The sequence below is a fragment of the Pelecanus crispus genome, chromosome 2 (genome assembly GCF_030463565.1).
Source record: "Pelecanus crispus isolate bPelCri1 chromosome 2, bPelCri1.pri, whole genome shotgun sequence".
NCBI lineage: Eukaryota > Metazoa > Chordata > Aves > Pelecaniformes > Pelecanidae > Pelecanus > Pelecanus crispus.
Window position 1 is genome coordinate 151,416,182 of NC_134644.1, and position 20,937 is coordinate 151,437,118.

At 40.6% G+C, this 20,937-nt stretch overlaps 1 protein-coding gene across 1 annotated transcript in view; it reads left to right on the plus strand.

The window, feature by feature from the left end:
* SPAG1 (sperm associated antigen 1) overlaps positions 1-8,347 on the plus strand; it is a 45,268-nt gene extending 36,921 nt beyond the window's left edge. The window contains exons 15-19 of the mRNA XM_075705205.1: positions 1,070-1,211; positions 2,109-2,235; positions 5,447-5,611; positions 7,604-7,981; positions 8,138-8,347. Of these exons, the coding sequence (XP_075561320.1) occupies positions 1,070-1,211; positions 2,109-2,235; positions 5,447-5,611; positions 7,604-7,981; positions 8,138-8,269 (944 nt within the window). The 3' untranslated portion in view covers positions 8,270-8,347. The remainder of the gene's footprint in view (positions 1-1,069; positions 1,212-2,108; positions 2,236-5,446; positions 5,612-7,603; positions 7,982-8,137) is intronic.
* The last annotated feature ends 12,590 nt before the right edge of the window (positions 8,348-20,937 follow it).

The following is a 20,937-nucleotide window of genomic DNA, read 5'->3' on the forward strand; positions in this document are numbered from 1 at the left end:
CAGTAGTTAAACCTTACTGTTGACTGACACTTCTTTGCAACAAGTGTCTGTTGGTTTTTGCATCTTACCACTTGAGTTACAATTTAGTTGTGTTTCTTGCTTAAGTCTGGTCTTTCATGTTGTTAGTTAATTATTTCCCCAAGTCCATGTGTAGTTTTCTGGCATAGGAGACTGCCATGTTTTTATAAATGAACTTACTGAGTTTAATTATTGGTTAAAATTATCTGGTTATATACAGTGTTTAAAACCTGAAGCTTGGCAAGGGGCTCATATTCTTTAGCAAGGTACAAAAAGTATATTTTTCCATTATGATTGGCTTAGAGCTATGTTACTAATTATTGTTTGCTCACAACAGAGACATGAAACTGCAGCCAGGATGTCCAATGCAAACATAGCTTAAAATTGTAGTCTAACCCAGAAGCATATGTAACAAATGATGTGGCATTTAGAAGGAAAGACAATTATGGAAGAACACAATATTAATTAAAAAAAGTATAGTTAGGTGTTTTCAGGTTCCTTGAAACATCTTTTATAAATATTTATTAACAGTGTATTACTGAGGTATCACTAATGCCTACTGATGTGATGATTTGTTTGTCATTGTCAGTTTAGCATAGTAATGCTGATAGATAGTTGCTTGCAGGAAGAATATTAGATCAAGTTATGGCTGCCTTGGTGTGACACTGGAGATCTGGAAGGCCTTTAATCCTGCTGATTAAATCTCCACCATTGTAAATGAAACTGATTATCTCAGTGAAGATAGATAGTCCCTCTCTACCACACAGAAGGGGTAGACAGAAGGAGGTGAAAGTGTAGAGCTGTCTGTTACATTCCCGTTACGTTCAGCAAAATAGTTACCCCGGTGCATGGGGAAATATGTGTTGTGCCAAATATATATATGGTAGTTTATGCCTTTCTTAGAGCAGCAGGGAGATCTGGGAAAGAAATGGCAATGTGCAGACTGATAAAGATACTCCAGATGCCAGGCATTTATTCTTAGTCTGGGTAGGTTATTCAGCTACCCTTAAGAACTGACCTTATGTAATATTGTGATCCTCTTGTAATGTAGGTGAGAAAGCTGAGGAGATGTTCAAGACGTTAAAAAATGAAGGGAATGACTTTGTAAAAAAGGGTAAATATGAAGAAGCTGTAAATAAATACAGCGAATGCATGAAGTTAAATACCACGGAATGTACAATCTACACTAACAGGTAAAGATCCAAAATCTAACCCCACTTTGTGGGATAACAGAAGTTCTATTTTCTCACTGCAAATAGAGATTTTGCATCACTTTAGTTACTGTTGTAAAAAAAGGACTTTTTTTCCACCTGAGTGTTTTTAATAACAAAATTGATTTTTTGTTAAACTGCATTATTTTCCAAGGGGAGCAAGTATTAATGTCACTGATACATATCTTAAAATCTTTATGTAAATAGAATAAGTGATAGTAAAAGTTATATTTAGCATAGCATTTTGCGGCATTTTTTGAGAATACTGGTGTGATATTAAAAACTAACGTGCAGTAGCAGTATCTCAAATATGAAGAGAAATAGTTCAGAGAAAATGCACATTTTGAGAAAATAAAAGTAGGAACACGGTCATACAGCATCATTATTTTAAAGGTTGACCTAATTCTGCAGCATAATTCTTTATGCTGTAATCAGTCAGCTTTCACAAACTAAGAAGGATTTGATTAGGCCAGTACTTGAATAGGAGACTTCCAAGTAATACTTAGGTGCAGAAAGCAGTATTGCTTATTTAATCTAGAGCACTTTTTTTACCCAGAAAGGCTGTATAAAATCTATACTGTATCCACTACTATACTATCATATTATACTAACATAGGCTTTACTTTTGAAATACTTACATATCTGCCTAACTTCAAGCATTAGTCATACTTGAATTTTGACTTTTATTGCAGGAATTGGGCCTCTAAATCCATCTGGTGATGTTATTAATACTTACGGTTTTGATGTACTTTAAAAAACACCACATTGACACTGAATTGTGTGAAGTATTGTAATTAACATTTATGAGTCGGATACTGTTGGCACTACACCACTGTAGCATTTACTTACATTGCAGTGTATTCTGTTTTTCTGTGTTAGAGCTCTCTGTTACTTGAAACTGTATAAATATGAAGAGGCTAAGCAGGATTGTGATCATGTTCTTCAGATAGAAGATTCTAATATTAAAGCTTTTTATAGAAGAGCACTAGCTTACAAAGGATTACAGGTGAGGAAAAAGAACATAGCAGGTATTCTTAACCACTTCTAAACTTGCTTATCCTCTTCAAAGGCAATCAGGTAGTTGCAGTTGATGGGTGAATACAAAGTGTGCAGTGCTGATGATTTATTATTTTGTAGAGCATTAGGCATACATAAAATACTATATAAATAATTTTGCAACATAAAAACCTGCATGTTGACTTGTAATAATTTGAGAAAATACAAGAATATTGGAATAAATGAGATGTGACTGGAGATTGGTTAAGCAAGTTTCAAGTCTGTTCTAATGTTCTAGTATTCTTCTGGGTATCCCAGTCTGTTTTTTCTGTCAAGGTGTTTACTATATCTTTGCTGATGACAAATGGATTGTCTCCAAGTCTGTCTTCATCTGTCCAAACTAAAATCTCAGGCTGTCTCTTGGCATCTGCTCATATTTGAGTGTTTGTCATATTAAACCAGGGTTTTAATTATCTTCATTCTCACTCTCTTCTCCAAACATGTTGGAAACCTTTGTCAGTAATCTGCTTTCTCACTCTCTGGACAGTGTGGGGACTCAACCTTTTCCTTTCTGTCTACACATTGGTGATGTTGTCTGTACTGTGCTCATCTTACTGGTTTTTTGAGTATCCTTTTACCTTATCTTCATAAATGCAGACTTATATTGCTCATATTCATCCTGCAAAATTTCGTGTTCCATCACTTGAACCATGTCATTCCTCTGTTGGTTCCCCTTCTTAAGTGATGTTAATTAGCCTTTACACTTCGTAATTCTTTCATAGCAATGCTTACCCTACCTGTCAGCTCTTACCTGATATTGAATGATTAGCTTCTCACTTCTGTTGGCTCGTGATGGCAGCTATCATCATCTACTTTGTGGATACATGTGTCTTTAAACAAGTATCTTAAGTGCTTTCTCCCATGTTGCTCTTTATAACTGGAGGTGATCACTTCAAGCGTCCACCAAGTTCCAGCAGTGTCCGTCAAATGAATACTTACCCTGGACCTCCATTATGTTTGATGCCTTAACAAAAAATTACCTGATTGTCTCTCAGCTTACAAATCACCTGAGGACACCTGTTCGTGCATAGCAGTATACTAGCCTGTTCTCATCATGTGTTATAATTCCAAATGCAAGTCTTAGGAATGGTGGGATCTCTTTTTTTATGATAAATTTGTTCCTCTGTTACAGTAGCTATGAAATTTTGAAAGTTTCCTTTGATTAATTTTCAGAGAAGGTGAAAAGTCTTAATTTTGTGTAAAATCTTGTCTGTAACTGTACCAAGCTACCTGGCATCTGTAACCTTATGTTGTTGAAGTTGATAAAAAATTAGTATAAATATGAGAAAAGGTGTAGTGATTCTAGCAGTCAAAAAAAAAGAGAATTACACACTAGTGAAGAATGTCAAGAATTGGTGAAATAACTTCTGCTTTTTTGAATATCCTAGAAAAAATACTGGTTTTGTATTATTGAAGACATAACCTGAAACATACTGTTCATGGATTTCTTCAGAGCAGTCTGAGCTAGGGATTCCCAAATGTTTTTTTGTGGTTGGATTTAGTGTCTTCATTATTGCTAATTCCAGGGATGTGAGTGATTTGTAAAACCAGAGAAAGTAACAGAAATGGTTTGAGGTTGACAAATTACTCTAATGAAAGATTTTAAGAGCTAAAAGCACGTAGTTTGGCAAAGACCTAACTAAGCTGGGAAGTGTTATTTGTATATAAATAGCCAGATATTTAACCACAAAAGCTGCAGTGGAATTTAATGTAGTAGATGAGGGGTTTTTTATAGATTTAGGGAGATGTAGTTAAGGGGAAATCAGGAAAAAATCATGCTGGTGTGATGAATCAGGCCTATAACATAGGACACAGGGCCCCAGACAGCATCTTATACAGCTGATAGTCCAGTCTCTTGCTTTGCGTACAACCATGTTGTGTGATTTTTGTTGAGAAGTCTGGCAGGCTGCAGTTTTAAATGCCGGAGGGCTGGTTGTTTGCTGGCCCTTGTGATCATTTTCAGAAGGCTGTGCCAGAACCTCATTTCTCTGTAGTTGTGAATCTTCACATCTGTAATTCAAACGGTCTAGCTTAATTAGTGTCTGGTTTTTGACGAAAGCAATCTGCCTCCTTTCTGCATTCATTTGCTAAGGCTAAATAAGGTCTCTTCTTTCATGATACAGCAGACTTCACGTACAGGCTTACTGCAATGGCTCTGCACCTTGAATACTGGTCATCAGTATTGAACAAAATATTCTACGTAGGAAAGAGAATATGAGTGACTTGTACACAGTACTTTTATTACAGTTGAGATGCTGAGGAAATACCTCAGCTGGTACATGAGGATTTTTGCCATGATAATATGAATGACTTATAGTAACCTTGTGATACTGCTTGGGAACAGAAGAAATACTAGGTCCCTCACACAAAGAAATTATGTTGATCTTTTACTGTCTGCATGGTGTTTTACATTTCATCCTTATTTTTGACACTCCAGCCCTCAAGGTGTCTTGATTTTTCTATGTGATATCCCAGTCTTCCTCAGAATTGATGCTATTAACTTTGTCTCTCCAGAAAACTTAGTCTAAAAAAATCATAATTCCTAATGTTGAAATTTGAAATAGAAATATTAAACAAATTACAAGACTGATGATTGAGGAACTGTGTCCTAATGCCACTCCATCACTCTGTTTGTCCTTGTAATCCTGTTGTTTATCCCAGAGTGCATAATGTAATCCCAGTCTTCTCAAGTACAACCAAAAATTTCCCTTCTTCAACTAAGAGATGGTCTATTGGTGAAGCCCAGGAAGATTAGGTATATTTTTAATCTAAGCATAATTTATCTCTCTCTTACTGGCAAAGCAAGTACATAAACTGTTGATGGACTCGCACTGTGTTAATCTTGAGGAAGTGTTACACTGTAAGCAATTATGGTTAAAAGCAGCAATCTGTTCTCTGATACAGGGAATATTTTTCTCAGAATAATTTATTTCATATTATGTATTTAGTATGGAAGTATTTAGTCACAAAATACTAATTCGAACTCATCCTCAGTTTCCTTTTTTCCCCTCTAATGAAATTACACTGTCTGTATTTTTTCTACTTAATGTCAAGATCCTAGCATTTTTATTTTTCTTAATTGTAAAGGACAGTATGGTAGTTCTGGTTTATTTTTATAGTGGTGTGTTTATGAAAAAAAATATTTTCCCTTCTACTTCCAGAATTATCAAGCCAGTGTTGATGATTTCAACAGAGTACTTCTAATAGATCCAAATGTTCTTGAAGCAAAAAAGGAACTAGAGGAGGTAACCCAACTGCTTAACCTTGACAGCAGTGCTGTAGCTGGCGGTCAGCAAAAGCAAAGGAAGAAAATAACCATACAAGAGGTATATCTGTTCATTTTTAAAAGCAGGCAGTACAGAAGCCACACATTTGAAGAGACAGTATTAAAGCTTTTGTTTTGCACTTGTTAGCTCTACATGGTTTTTTGGGTGGGGTTCTATTTTTCGTGTTATTTTGAGGGCATATTGGAGGATTCTTGCATATGATGTGTTTGGTGTCCATTACATTCTCTAGTAAAGCTTGGACTGCTTTGAAGTGCATTCAGAACCACAGCAGAAATGGAAAAAAGTACATTTAGATGGCACTAAACTTGAGGATGGTGGGTTTTTTTTTTTACAAGGAGCATGCTCCTTGTAAAGAAAAACTGTTTTACAGAATGCAGCTGTCAAATAGGAGGTTTGCTTTTAAAGTCTGTGCTACTTGGGAAGCCTCTGGGGCTGTGCTGGCAAAAGGTTAATTGTCAGCAGGCGTGCTGGCTGTTCTTCTGCTAGTAGTAAAGTTCCTGGTCTGAAGAATGACATCTCGCCTTAAAGAGCAAGAGTATGTGTAAAATATCTGTAGGATCTTACAAAAGAAATACATGATGTAATGTTATGTACTGGATCAAAATGTTAGCCTTGCAGAGTTCTGGGTATGATTAGGCGATGGAAGGATATTCTCAGTCATCTGATATTTTTGGATTGTAACTTTGCTGGTCCTTCAAGAATTGGGGGGGTGTGTCCCTTTTCTGTTTAAAATATATCATTAAAATACATAGTTTACCAGTCTGTACAGTATTATACAGTGATACTGCAATTGATCATGTAATTTCAAAATGGTGGTAATATAGAAACGACTTGTTTTATTGAAACACTTCACATTGTCACGAGTTCATGGGATTTTATGTAACTGGTGTGAGCTGGGTATAGTGTTAGTTAAGCTCTGAGTTGTGACAAACAAAGGGACCTGGAAAGTGTTTAGAGGAGGTTTGGGAAATGACTGCATTGTTCAGAGACCAGCTAACTACATTACTGGCAGTGGTAATTTTTCCAGAGGTGGGGCAGGAAGCGTTTATGTTTGCTATCATAATTACAGCTGCCCCTTTGGAGAGCCTTCCTTGTCTTATCTGCTGTAGTACAAGGTAGTTCTATGAAAACAGACTGCAAATGAAAGTAAGGAAAATTTGATTGGAAACCGGGATTTGTCATTATTGTTCCATTATAATCAAGCTATAATTATATATAAGACAGTCAAGATTTCTCTCTTGATATTACGGTTTGTTGAAAAAATAGAACAAAATATCTATAAGCCCAATGCAGTATTTTCCAAAAATGACTCATCTAGTTCCCAGCATAACGCTGTAGTACCCAATATAGTATCTTCAGACTTTCCGAAAAACTTAGCATCCATTGAAGACAACACGTTCAATGAGTTTTAGTCAGTTTATACTAATTCCACAGCTCTTGATAGCTTGAAATTGATTTTAGCAAATGTAGTTGAACCCATGGTTAATTTTCTAGCAACTGATTCATGAAACTCGATACAGGCTGCAGACTCTGGAGAAGTTAAGTGGGTATTCAGGCAGTCAGACCATGCTGAGCTTTCTCCTTACACAGTGAGACTCCAGACAGCGACCTGGTACAGCTGCCGTGTACCTGTACTGTTCTGAAGGCACCGCAGTGAAATGAAACATGGGTATCTGGTGACTTAACTTCAGTTCTGTTTGTCTTCTGCAGCTTCACATTTAATATATGCATACAGTCCTCCTTAGCTTTCTCCCAGTGGTCTTCAGTTGTCTTTCCACAGTGGAGTGCCAAGCAGTGAAAGGAAATGAGAAACACACACTTTTGACTACAAACCTTTAAAGATGAATTAGAGAGGTACTACTCCTGGGGGGAAGTAGGACATAAAAAAACATAGGTGCCTTTCTTTTAGAAGAGTAAAATGCTAACTTTAATTTAGTGACATTAGTGATGGATATATGCATGCAGTTTATGAAGTTTCAGGTTATCTATATGTCCACATTAAAATGATTTGTTGCCGTTTTCTTTGTGAAGGTGACTGAATCTGACGAACAGGAAGAGAGACACTTCGCTACATCAGAAGATGTTGTGACTGATTATGTTACTTCTGAGGAAGCAGTTCAGAAGTGTGTGCCACTGAAGAGCTCTGAGAAACTGCACATTTCTGAACCATCTAATGCTTATGACTTTGGTCAGATTATAAATGCAGTGAATACCAATAAGGATAAAGCTGCTTGTGCAGATCTTTTAACAATGACTGATCCAAAAAAATTGCCAGTGCTGCTAAGTAACAAACTTGAAGGAGAAATCCTTTTAATCTTTATTCAGTCGTTGGAATATTATGTACTTGGAAAAGATCCTGGCCTTGTATATCAGCACCTTTTCTACTTGAGCAAAGCAGAAAGATTTAAGGTGAGAACTTAGATTGAATGCATACTTTAGTTGAACAGAAACTTAAATGAAGCTTTCATATCTTAAAAGGAAATGAAACACTGATTTTTTTATCTCTGTCAAATACTATGATTTTCAATCAACCCGTGCTGATTATAAAATAATCTGTTTTTTCAGGTGGTGCTGGCCCTTCTTAGCAAAAATGAAAAAGAACAGGTTCAGCAACTGTTTGACTTACTTTCAGAAAACCAGAATCATCAGTACTCTTTGGAAGATCTTGAGACCCTTAAAAAGGTTTATGAACTTTAGGAAGTTAAAATTTATTAGTTGCATGCATATAGTTCATGTTTATAAGATGGATGTATGAACTCTACAGATTTGCATGGGTTGAAGTGGGTCTTTAATCGGACTCTTTGAATTCTATTTTGTTTTGACAGCATATGCACATTTAAAACTTGCTGCTCTTTTTTTCTTGTAGTTGTATACATTTTTAATCTCTAGAATTTAATGCATGTCTTTGTGTTTAGTAACAGAGTTCATGTTATTTGGCATACTGATTTTATTTAGACTGTGTTAATTATATATATAAAAATATATTTTACATTAAATATATATAATGTGAAATACCTTGATGGTACGATAGATAATACACTTAGTCATGACTTGTTGCATCATTTTCGGAGTTGTGTGTTCTTGTGATAAAGAAGTGTCTTCAAGATAAACGGGTCAGTTAGCAATAGCTTTGCTAAAATGAGTTTACAAAAAGTATTAACATTTTTCAGATAAACTACTACAGGCCATCTGTTTCTTCACTATCCCTGGTCTATACAAAACAGATTTAAATATTTTTGGTGCAATACAGCTTAGCAGCAAAGGTGAATGAATAATATATTAGCTTGTCATGGAACACTTTGAATCAAAATAATTATTAAATAAATGGGTATGTTTTTTAAATGATTAACAAGTGATTAATTTTCAGTGCACAGAGAATTTTTTTTCTCTGTGTGGAAGGACTGCTGGTTTGCATGGCTTTTGAAGTGACAGTGGCAAACAGAACAAGTGGCTGTGCTTAGCAATAAAAATATTTAACTCTTGAGTTTTGTAATCAGATTATTTAAAACACCAGCTATTTCTGTTTACAGACATATTTATAAAGCTAAAAGTAAAACCATTTTGTCTGATTTATTTTTCTTTTATTTTGGGCAGTACTTATGTTTTATATTTGATTCTGACAGAGCTCCTTTTTTCAAGATGAAGCTTTCAAAATTTTCAAATACCCCAGTGCCTTCTTTGCACATGTGATATAAATGTATATCAAACTCACTAGCACTGCAGAAATATCATTAAGAATGTTACTCTAATGAAAATTTTTCTCAGGTGTATATTAATTAAAAAATAAAGTTTTTTTTCTTGAGAAGTACAATTATGGATTCTCTTTTCTGGTTCTACACTCTGGCGGCTTATAATTCTGACTTGTGGATTATGAGTTTTGTCTTGAAGTAGAGTGCCAAGAATGAGGCTTTTAATTCCTAAAGCATGGTCAGTACAACCAATGGGTTTTGGCTTTAAATGTCCTTTTTTATGAGATTGTCATGTGTTCAAGAGAGATCTATAGCTCATCTATGCATAACTGATTTTACTTAACCAGCAAAGTGCCAGTTTCATTCTTCTTACATGGTGGCAAGGTATTCACATTCATCAGTTTCTGTGTTAGTGATTTCAATCTTTTTAATTTTTCCATTGGAGTTTAGTATGTTCAGAGAAGATTCATTGTATATGTACAACTTACTGACATGGTATAGAAAACATAATCAATTTTCATTTAATAAGAGTGTTTTAATAACAGTAATAAGTTGGAGGAGTGTATTAATAATATGCAGATTAGGAAAAAGTTCTTTTGCTAAAAGAAAGCATAAAAAACAGATATATAATTTCAAAATAGTCTTAGTTGCTTGAAAAAATGTAGAGTAAGAGCCAATGTCCGAAGCGACCACATCACAAAAGCTCTTGATGAAGTTAAATCTTTCTCTGTGCCGCCAAAACCCCCAAATATTAAAAGCTCTTTAGATGTCTTCTAAGAAGCAGTCTTGACTGCTGAAGTTGGTATCTCATTCATGTAGCTCGTTTTGACACTGAAGACAAAAATCAGAATCTTTGCAGCAGTAAGTCATAATAAAAATACAATTTCGTAGATTTAGGAGACAATCAGACATACTTAAAAAGATAAAAAGGCTTTAAAAGACAAGAGATTTTTAAGTGGAGTGTTCTTGACAAATCATTTGTCCATGAGGAAATAGGCAAATGGGTTTTCATAGTATACATGGGTATACAGTATCACAGTTAATTTTAGGACAGTTTTGATCAATCCCTAGCAATAAAACTAGAAACTTAAAAGTAGTCCAGTAGTCCAGGAAGCTGCCTTTTCTGATAATACCTCCCAGCTTGAATGTCAGCTGAAACAGAGGTTAACTCAGTTTGAGGTAAAAATGACAGAGATCAGCAGATCAGGAAGCTAAAATTACCCCTTGTTAAGAAGTTCTAAATGGAGCACTGCAGCAGTGGTTGCAAGTGAACCCGTTACCAGCTGGCGGGAGGGAGCTGTCACCAGCTGCAGGCAGCTTTGTACCCACGTGTGTCAGATGCAGTCAGCAAGAGATTAAATAACAAATATCCCCTGATTTGAAAAGTCAGCACTTTACTATGAAGTCACATGTCTTCTAAAGCAAAAAGCTGACCGTGAGTATGTCTCTCTTCAATAGACATTACTAAGAGGGCAGGTTTTGCTAGAAAGCTTAAACTCCGCCCTAACGAAATACTCCGCAACAAAGGGGTTTTCACTTTCTGTGTGTGATTGAGGCTGATCCCTTCAGCTTAAGGCAGACCATGAGCTTTGGCTGGTTGAGTATTTCGATGACCCCCCCCCAACCTACCCCACACACTCTTTGGGAGATAGCACCTCTAGTGTAGCTTGACACTGATCTCGAACAATATTCCAAGTATATTCCCAGGCATTGTCACATATCAGCGGCTGCTTTTTTGAATTTTTTTAAGCTCATCCCAGTCCATGATCCCAAAGGGAGAAGAGGCTTTCTTGAAGTACGTCCTGCATTCCTGAAACTGCCGCCGGGCTGGGCGTACGCTCTCAGCAGGTCCTGGGCACCAGCCCCCCTTCCCTCGCGCTCAGCGAGCAGATTGCTCTGGGGCCCTCAGCACAAGAAGGACATGGACCTGCTGGAGCGGGTCCAGAGGAGGGCCACAAAAATGATCCGAGGGCTGGAGCACCTCTCCTATGAGGCCAGGCTGAGAGAGTTGGGGTTGTTCAGCCTGGAGAAGAGAAGGCTGCGAGGAGACCTTATTGCGACCTTCCAATACTTAAAGGGGGCCTACAGGAAGGATGGGGAGAATCTTTTTAGCAAGGCCTGTTGTGACAGGACAAGGAGTAATGGATTTAAACTAAAGAAGAATAGATTTAGACTAGACATTAGAAAGAAGTTTTTTACGATGAGGGTGGTGAAGCACTGGAACAGGTTGCCCAGAGAGGTGGTGGAGGCCCCATCCCTGGCAACATTCAAGGTCAGGTTGGACGGGGCTCTGAGCACCCTGATCTGGTTAAAGCTGTCCCTGCTCACTGCAGGGGGGTTGGGCTAGATGGCCTCTAAAGGACCCTTCCAACCCAAAGCATTCTATGAGTCTATGTTCAGGGGCGCCGCTCTGAGAGGCAGCCCCATTTCTCTGTTCGCCTCGCTCCCAAAGGAACCTCTGAAGCAGGAGCCATTGAGCAGTCATTGATGCCGTAACTGCCATCACCCTGCGCTGCAGGTAGCAGGCCCCTAAAGTTCTAGGCACTAAATCTTTATGATATCTATTCCTTAAGTATCAGGTCAGCTGTATTACCTGCAAAACCTTTTCTGGCTGATGCTACTTACAACCATTCCAACTATGAACTTTTGGCCTTGGCTTCCAACACTAAATAAATAATTTTTTTTTGAAGTGCAAGGGAATAAAGAAGCAGCTGAAACGTTTATTGTTTTAATAGCTGAAAGATGTCAGACAAATACATATTTCTTCTTAAAAAAAGTTAGCAACTTTCATGTGTAAGAAAAATGGTCCATGAAGGTGAGCCAAAAAAAAAAAAAGTGCAGCGACACATGAGCCACTTGTCTGTAATGCCGCCAGCGGGTGAGCAGTACTTGCAGTCATTTTGGTGATGTCCCTGCCTCCTCCAGATTTCATTGAGACTGGCTACTTAGTTCAGACAGTACTTGAGGGGGGCTGACTGACAGGCAGGACAATTTCTAAAGACCTAGAACTTAATCAAATCAAAACAACCTGTTAGGGACTGTACTGCTGATTTGGCCTGGACAGCTCAAGCCAAGGCCACCAGGCTTCAAAACCTTCCCCTCTTTTGGGGCAGCATGAGCTGACTGAAAGACTGGGGGGGGGGGGGGGGGGGGGGGGGGGGGGGAACTACTTTTAGGGGCCAAGTTCCTAAAACCACTCAGTTGACAGGTGAGGGCTGTCTAAACTTGTCCCTCTTGGCGCAGTCTGGGGAACCTCTGCAGGGCCAGAGAGAGAAAGCTCTGCCACCCTAAATAGTTGCAGCATAACAGCTGTTTTACTGGTATTGGGGTTTGCATCCTTGTAAGAATAAAGCATTTTCTCTTTAGAAGAGCACAAGAGATGCTTGAATGGCCTACTTGGTTTTGTGGCAGGGAGACTCAAATCACAGGTCAGTGTTACTCTCTCGGGCTTGTCACTCACTTCCTCAGCATTAAAAGCCACTGTTTTTTTTTAAAAACCCAAACCACCACCACTACACCACCACCAACACACCCCCACCCCCACCCGCCCCCCAATCCCTTGCTTCAGGAGGAGAGTGTTGGCAATCAAGTGGTGGGAACAGCCAAGTGAAGTGTGGTCCCAACACAGCAAATGGCAGAGTGAAGATAACCTGTACAGACAAGCTAATCAGGCCTGTGGTTAACTCTAATAAATAACACTACTGTTATTTCTTTGCCGCTCAAGCTATTTTTGAAATTTTTAGAGAAGCCAGCTCCAGGTTGAACAGGTGCTGTTGCCCAAAGGGCAACAGTAAGAGGTGCTACAAGGGATGGGTGTCATCACCGCACGGTTGCTTCCCTGGCCAAAAAGCTGATTGACTGCAGAGCCCTCACCGCCACGCTTTTTACTCCTCTTGCACAGTGGTGCAGGCAGCAGAAGCTGGTGAGGGCCCAATTACTGGCAAACCACACTCTTTGCTCTTATGTGGGAAGTTCTTTTCCGCTCGTCAGAACCTGCTCTGCTTTCCGTAATCCATTTGCACATAGAAAGGTCTTTTCCAACCTAAACGATTCTATGATTCTATGAAAGGGCTACTCTTTGTGGCTGGCAGGCCTTTCAGAAGCATGCAAACTCAAGTATTTAGAGTTGTGCATTAAAATAAACAAAAAGATATATTTTTGAACAGGAGGAAACAAGTCTCTTTCCCCACTTGTAAATCAAGATTTATGAGCAGCGTCAGTATAGCTGTGCTCACTGCCCGCGAGCTGCAGCCACCCAAGGGACAAAGGGCAGGCTGCTGGGAGCAGGGTATCAAACCGCGCTGGCTGGCTGAAGGAGTATTAAATATCGCTTATCCCTAAGTACTCCCGCATTTACTGGGGCTCTGCCTGCGCAGCACTGTTTACCTACCCATCGGGATGTAACACATTTCAGCGCGAGACGCAGCGTCCAGCTGCGGCCGTGCAGGGCACCGGTGTCATTTCCTTGCAGCCCTGTGCTATGTCTCAGTTGCTGCTTGCTAAATGCCACCTTCATAAATAAATTCAGCAACGCGAGAGTCTTTGTGCTAGTAAGTGAGAGGGATTATAGGGGGGTGAAGTGCCCAGCGCACAGAATGGCGTGCTCAGAAACATCTTGAGTGCACAGCCTGTGAGGAAAGCGTAGCTCGAGCCACATAAACCCCATCAGCGCTGGTCTGGTGCCTAAACCCAACTGCTCTAATTTAGGCTGTTAGGAATTTTGATGTCCTTATTGTGGAAATGGTAAAGCAATAATAGTTCTTTTGTCAAGCTGGCTTACTAGGACCTGGTGAAGGGAGAGGTGTGTCATGTCAGCTTGCTGGCTTTGCCCACCCAAATGATTTCTGCTGGTCCCTGGTGTGTAGGCAGCTGCTGAGGCCATCACAGCTCGGAGATACCCAGGCCGGGAGTGAGGTGCAATAGCAGGTTCATGGTTGTGGTTGAGCTTCCAGCTGCTGTGAGGAGGCTGGATTTTTGTGCCAGGCAGATACCTGTTCCCTCTGCTGCCTGATCCAAACCCAAAACACTTCCAGGAAAGCCCAGCGCAGCTGTTGGATCACGGTGTAGGTATCAGCCCAGAGGTTGGTATGGGCATGCTCTGACCCTGCTGTGCCTCCAGGCACTTCACCTCCTTCTCTGGCCCCACAGTCCCCATGGAGCGAGCAGTCAAACCCAACAGCTAGGAGCTGGCACTGGGGCCAGAAGTGTTACGCAGGAGCTTTGCACGCAGGTCTGTTTGCATAACCTAGTGCGTGCACTGCCCGGCACTTTGCCATACAGGGCACAGCTGAGGAGCAGCAGGACAGGTTTGTTGGGCCATACAGTCCCCTGCCTTTGGGCTTCCCATGTGCCGCTGAAGTGCCAGCTCTGTGATCGTCCTGAGAGCAGGGCAGGGCTCAGCCCTGCCCGTTGCTGCGGTCAGCACAGCTCAGCACCGGGTGGCCACACCACGCTTGCAGCTTCCCATGCACCATGAGAGCCAGGAGGTGAGCCTCAGCTTTTCCCTGTGGAAGTGAAGCTGAACAAGGTCACATGGCAATGCCACCGCAGAGCCAGGAACAGACTTCATCTGCCTTGAACACTGCGTTTCCCTGCTCCAGGGGGGAACTGCCAGGATGGGGATGGTGCAGAGCTGAGATTTGCAGGACCTGCAGCTCACAGCCTGGCCTCCCCGCAGCACATCCCTGTCCCCAGCCGGCCTCCAGCAGCAGCAGGGCCTTCATCACCCAGAAAGACCAGAAACCAAACTTACAGGATCAAGAAGTGACACAAAGGGAAAACAAGTCAGATTTTGCATAGGAAGAGAGGTCTACAGCCGGCAAGGCCAGCAGCTCTGGAAGCAGAGTGTAGGAAGCAGCACGGACATCAGAGCAGGGAGCCCACAGCTGGGCACGCTCACTGATGAGCATCTGTCCATATGCTTGCAGCTGCGGTGCATCCCTCACGCCCAAGGGCTGCTGCATGCCGGGGTACACAGGCAGCAGCCCTCCACCAAGGCTAGAGAAGCTACCACAAAAAGCACAAACTCCTTCTGAATAGCTGTTACAATCTCTTTATTACAAGGAAGCAAATCATGAGAAAGGACTGAGAAGTATAATTAATACATATATATATATGTAAAAAATATATATACACACATAAAATCTGATTTTTTTTTTTTCCCCACACTATGAATTCCTCGACAACTCAGTTGGGTCTTGACTCTCAAATATTCAGCAGACTCTGTTGCTGCCCCTAGTATTCAAAGGCACTTTAACATACCCATGTTTCAATCTAATTAAGTATATGAGATAGATTGCTATGTTATTCTATTTCAGCAGTAACTTTGTCTGAATTTGAACCAAACTTTTATCTGAGAGAGACAAGGAGGAGATCTAGAGGCAGATACTCAAAGAAGCTCCTTCAGCACAGCTCAAGGGTTTCCTTCACAGCAACAGGATGCACCGCACAGTCTAGGTCCTCTAGCAGAGGACCTTTTATACAAGTGCAGCCCAAAGGGGGAATGCTTCTGTGCCCTGAATTCCAGCTCACATAAAAAAGGGACCAATGTGTCCTCATCAGGACTTGTCTCAGCTCCTTTTCCAATTACATCTTCACAAGATGGTTTTATGCCCTCACAGAGGCTATTCCACTTTCTCAACAGTTTCTTTGCGGCAGCATTCAAAACTTTATATGAAAACTGTGCATCTATTTAGAATGCAAAAGCAAAACCTTATGCATGATCTGGTAGATACTTGCCAAATTCTCCTCTTGGGAGTCCAAGAGCCTGTCCACAAGTTACACAACGCAGGGTCTATAATGTTGGCAATAAACTAGACCTAGAAGCAGGGCCTCTTTTCCTCCTCTCTAGGGAAGGTATTTCACAGCTGTTACTTTCTAGAACTGAAGAAAGGGGGAAGATGGTAACCCATCATGGAGGTGAGGAAGCTGAAAACAAGTTATTTTGCAAGTTCAAGACAAGAACACTTACGATAGAGCTGTTAGCCTGCGCACACCTCTGCATGATGATGATAAGGGGTTGCTAGCAGCAGGGGACCCACAGCACTTCAGCCTTCTTGCACGTGCGAGGCACACGCATCCCCGGCACACAAGTGGCAGCTGTGCTCATTGCCAGGAGAGCTGGCAGCGTGAGCTGGCAGCATTGCACTCTGCCCACGCAGCTGATGGGCGGAGGTCTTCTCAGGGAAGCAGGTAATGGGAACTTTTTGAGCAAGGTTACAGCCAGTTGGATCCATAAGGCTTAGCACGAAAAGTCCAGTGCTACAGCAGCTGGAAGCAAACTCACAAGCTGTGAAGATGAGATCCCCGATGCTTCCAGGGCTCTCAGTGGCCTGCTTTGACGCAGCACCTCATCCATGGCAACAGCAGGGCCAACCAACACTGTATTCTCCCAGGAGGCAGCGTCTCTATATGATGGTGACTGGAGACTGGCAGGTTTTGCACTGGCTGCAGCCTCTGCTGAGGGTGCCATTTCATCTGCCTCCTTCACCCAGGTGGGTCATGACACTGTGCTGTCTGGCAGAGAGCTTCGGTGTAGAGATCCCAGAGCTCAGGTCTGAATTTTGATGTGGAGTCGAAACCGTTCATCAACCTGCGTGCACTCAGAGCAACGCCTGGTGCTCCCTCCTTTGGGGGACAGCAGCTTTGGTAGCAAGGACAGCATTCACATGGGCAAGCAGAACAGTGCAAGACCACATCCCTTCCTGGGGGAGAGCTGGGAGCTCTTCATTCAACATCACATTTACCTGTCCACAGCCTATGCCCTCAGTTTATGCCTTACATCCTTAATATATTATCATGAACAGCAAAAAAGCACAAATAGGGACTGGAGAGCAACATCTTTGGAGCCATCTTCCAAGACTTGGGGTCCTTGTAGGTTGGCTTCCATTAGGCACACAAGTTAGTGCGGTTTGTGTATCTAACTCTTCCCTTGCCTCCCATATAAACTTGATTAAAAAGTAACTCATGTCCACATTTCTCTATTGTTTCTCCTACCCTTTGAGACTGAAGGTAACGAAGATGCTGCCAGCAGTTTGGGATTATGTCTCAAAAAGATCAGACCTGGGGGTTCTTTGACCCTAATGTGGAAGAACATTTTGCTCCCACAGCAACATCAGATTGTTCCATCTGAGAAGACCACGTGGCTGTCACCCTTAGGGCAGACAGGAGCCATCAAGGGGGTAATGGTGCTCTTTAGACCTTTATAATTCCAGAAAGGTTCTCTCAGGTTCATTCCTGAGTTTCTGCTCAAGAGTGCCTCAATTTCACCTGAATTAGATGGAATATTAATGTTTGTATCTTTTCCTCCCAAAACAACACTTGAGGAAGGAGGATATCAAGTAGCTTTTGTCCCTCCACACTCAAAGAAACAAGACTTTTAGATGATGTGACTGCCAGAAAACAAGATGGCAGCAGACACAGTCAAGCAGTACTATTCCCAAGAGAGGGCCACCTCTCGTTAGCAGGAACCACACCAGATCCCAGGCTGCAGCAGCGGATCCACTAAGATTTTCTGCCATTTTAAAAAATCCTTGCAATGGCCACTTAAAGCTCTAGTTGCACCTCGATCACTCCCCACCCAAGGCAGAAGCATCCAAAAATGCTGCTGCCTTTTATAGTGATGTGCCATCACCGCTCGTCTGTCTGCAAGGCAACGTGGAAGGTGATCTGCTGAGCAGCTGGACTCCTTCAGCTCTCTGCACATCTCCACCTCCTGCCTGTCTCCCGATCTTTGGCACCTTCTCATTTCTTGAAACCTCCAGTGCAATGGTGGCAAAAAATCCCAGCCCACCCCGCACAGAGCGCCCAGCCACCAAGGACAAGAGACACAGGGGCACCATGCAGTCCCTAGGACGTGGCTCACACAAGTTCCCAGCTCCAAATGCCACTGACACACCATCAGAGCATGGCTGCACATTGTGGACCAAAAATCCAAACTTGCCTTTCCAAACACCTACACAGGACAGGATATTTTACATTTCTTATTTTCTGCTCGGTGCCCTTTTTGCCCCATTTGGCTTAAATATAATTGAATAAATTTTAACTAGACAATTTCATAGCATATGACCCGGTATTTGCGGTTTGATTTTTTTTTTTTTGTTTTTCAGTGAGCGACTAAAATCTCTCCCCTAAACACCTAAATGAAGTGAACTTTTATTAGGAAATTATTTTTAAGTTCATTAACTCCAGTTAATATTTTTCAACTATCTGCTTGGTTATCCTTATAAAGCATTATTAGCCATGAGATTGATGGCATCACTAAGTAGGCAACTATTTAAAAATTAATCTGGATTTGCATATCAAAATGACCGGAAGATATATAAGTCCATTAAAAAAAAAATGTTTACGTATCAGTAAAAAGTAATCAGCTCATACATCCAAAAGTTTGAGACGTTGATTCAATGAAAGGAAGGGGTGTACAAGTCCAGATGCTTTACTACAAAAAAAGCATATTCAAACATCAGGACGAAAGCTTTTATGACAGTTTTTATCTATTTGAAGTTGTAACTATCTCAAGAACTCTCTGATATAGCAGATGTTAAAATTAATTTCCTCTTGAGATTCATAATCTGACATAAATTAGTCAAACTGGCCAGGAACCATGAAGAAAATTTCTGAAAAAGAACCACCATGTTGGGAGACCAGATGTAAACTTGATCTTTCCTGTGGTTTATTTCAGTGAAAGAAAAACTTGGCTTTATTGCATTCTTATACTGATAGATCTATAAATAAGAGAAGCATCTTCTGTATTAGTGTACAGATGGAAGTGTTGTATCTTTCACTTTTCTATAGACTCAAAACAAAATTCAATGCTGCACTGAATTTATTAGTGCTCTTTAGACTGCACACATACGCAATAATACTACCTTTGAATAAAAGGTTACAAAATGAATCAGCAAAACAGTTTTCTGCTAAAAACTTATCCAAATGTGAACAAAAAAACCCATTACCTATATTTCAACATTAGTTACCTCTTAATGTGGAATACAAAATTTTCAAAGATGATTTCAGAGTGACTACAAAAAATACTATTGTTTGATTAAGTTTACTTACAAGAGTAAAGCATATTTCCAATTTCCTGCACAGCAATATTGAGACCCTGAGAAATTAAGAGTTAGGTTTAAACTTACAGAAATAGGTCTTCCACCTCCCAACTCCCTGCTGTTAGTATTAGATTGCATTGCTACAAATTGATGTGCCTTAGTCATTTCATTGGTGTACTCACCAACTTGCACAAAGCCACCTCACACATTTTCAAAGCCCGAGACATCAGCAATAACTTTATTGCTATTGCATGAGCCATCAGATTCAAAACTAAACAAAATAAAAGCCAAAGGGGAGGTTCACCTCCTGCTGTATGGCATGGAGCAAATAACATCTAGCTTAAGATGACTAATTGAAGGTGGTTGTATGGGACTGCAGAGAACTTTAACTTACTCAGAGGTTCAGCAGTAGTAGGCCTTGAAGAACACTCACCAGTTGGACCACACATGCGGTGACAGAAGCATGACTGGCTCACTGAGTCACGTTTTACTCCATTCTCCAGCCTCTGCCTAAAGAATCAGTTAACACTTCAGTCCATGACTAACAGAGACATTTCTATACAGGCTGAAAAATTACATCAAAATTCACAAACTAGTGTTTGATGATGAACAGCAAATGCTTCATTCCGTTAATGCCGATCCTAACTCAATATGTTTACTCTTCAGCAACAATGTATTTTTTAAGTGTTCAGACTGGGCAGGGGGCTAATATCAATCAGGAACAAAGCACAAAAAGGAACTGTTAACACTAACCTCCCTACAAAATATAAAATTTGCTTCACTTCCAATTCAGACTGCCTGATGACATGGCAAAAATTGCCTGTATGCCTTGCTACCATTTCTAGGCTACACTACGTTTCACTCATCCTATTTCTTATTCTCTCTTTGAGCATTTGCCCTTGGAAATGGTATAAATAATGCTCTAATTGTAGCTTTGGAGCCAACCCAGTGTAACAGTTATCCTCTTGTTATTCACTCCGATATAAATATAGCTTACATACGGGTTTGGGATGAGGCAGATCCAGCTATGACTTCTGTAATGCATCCCTATCAGTTTTAGTTTCTTACTTCCTGAGCCTGTCATGATGCAGGTGAGAAAATGAGCCTAATGAAGAGACAGTTCAGCCAGGCAAAAAATACCAGTTGTTACTCAGAAACTCTGGCCAGTCTGCAGTGTTTCAGAATGAACTTTGTAAAGATTATGTGAATCGATAAAAGCATCACTTTAGATTGAGAAAGTAGAGTTTGAGTTTAGCTTAGCAATCTGACCGTAGCCTGTCCACTTGTACCAAGATGGTGCAATGTTGTTTAAAGAGTAACATGCTTACACCAGAGCCGCATCCTCTCAGAAAACCATTTATTGTCCTGCCTGCCACAGAGGCAGCTCAGATTGCTATTCTTTCAGATGAAAAGAAACCAGGTTGAAGTCTTGTACAAAACACAACTAACTTTACATTTTGTATTTCAAAGTATCAGAGCATTCAACCTCCAAAGCGCACCTAACAAAATGAAAGTGTTTAAAGGCAACAAGAGAGAACAGCAGTCAGCACCTTACAGAAAAAAAAGCACCTTCTGGGAACATACACGTTTTTTATAAGGCTAATCAGCACACTAAACAAAGGACCACTAGAAG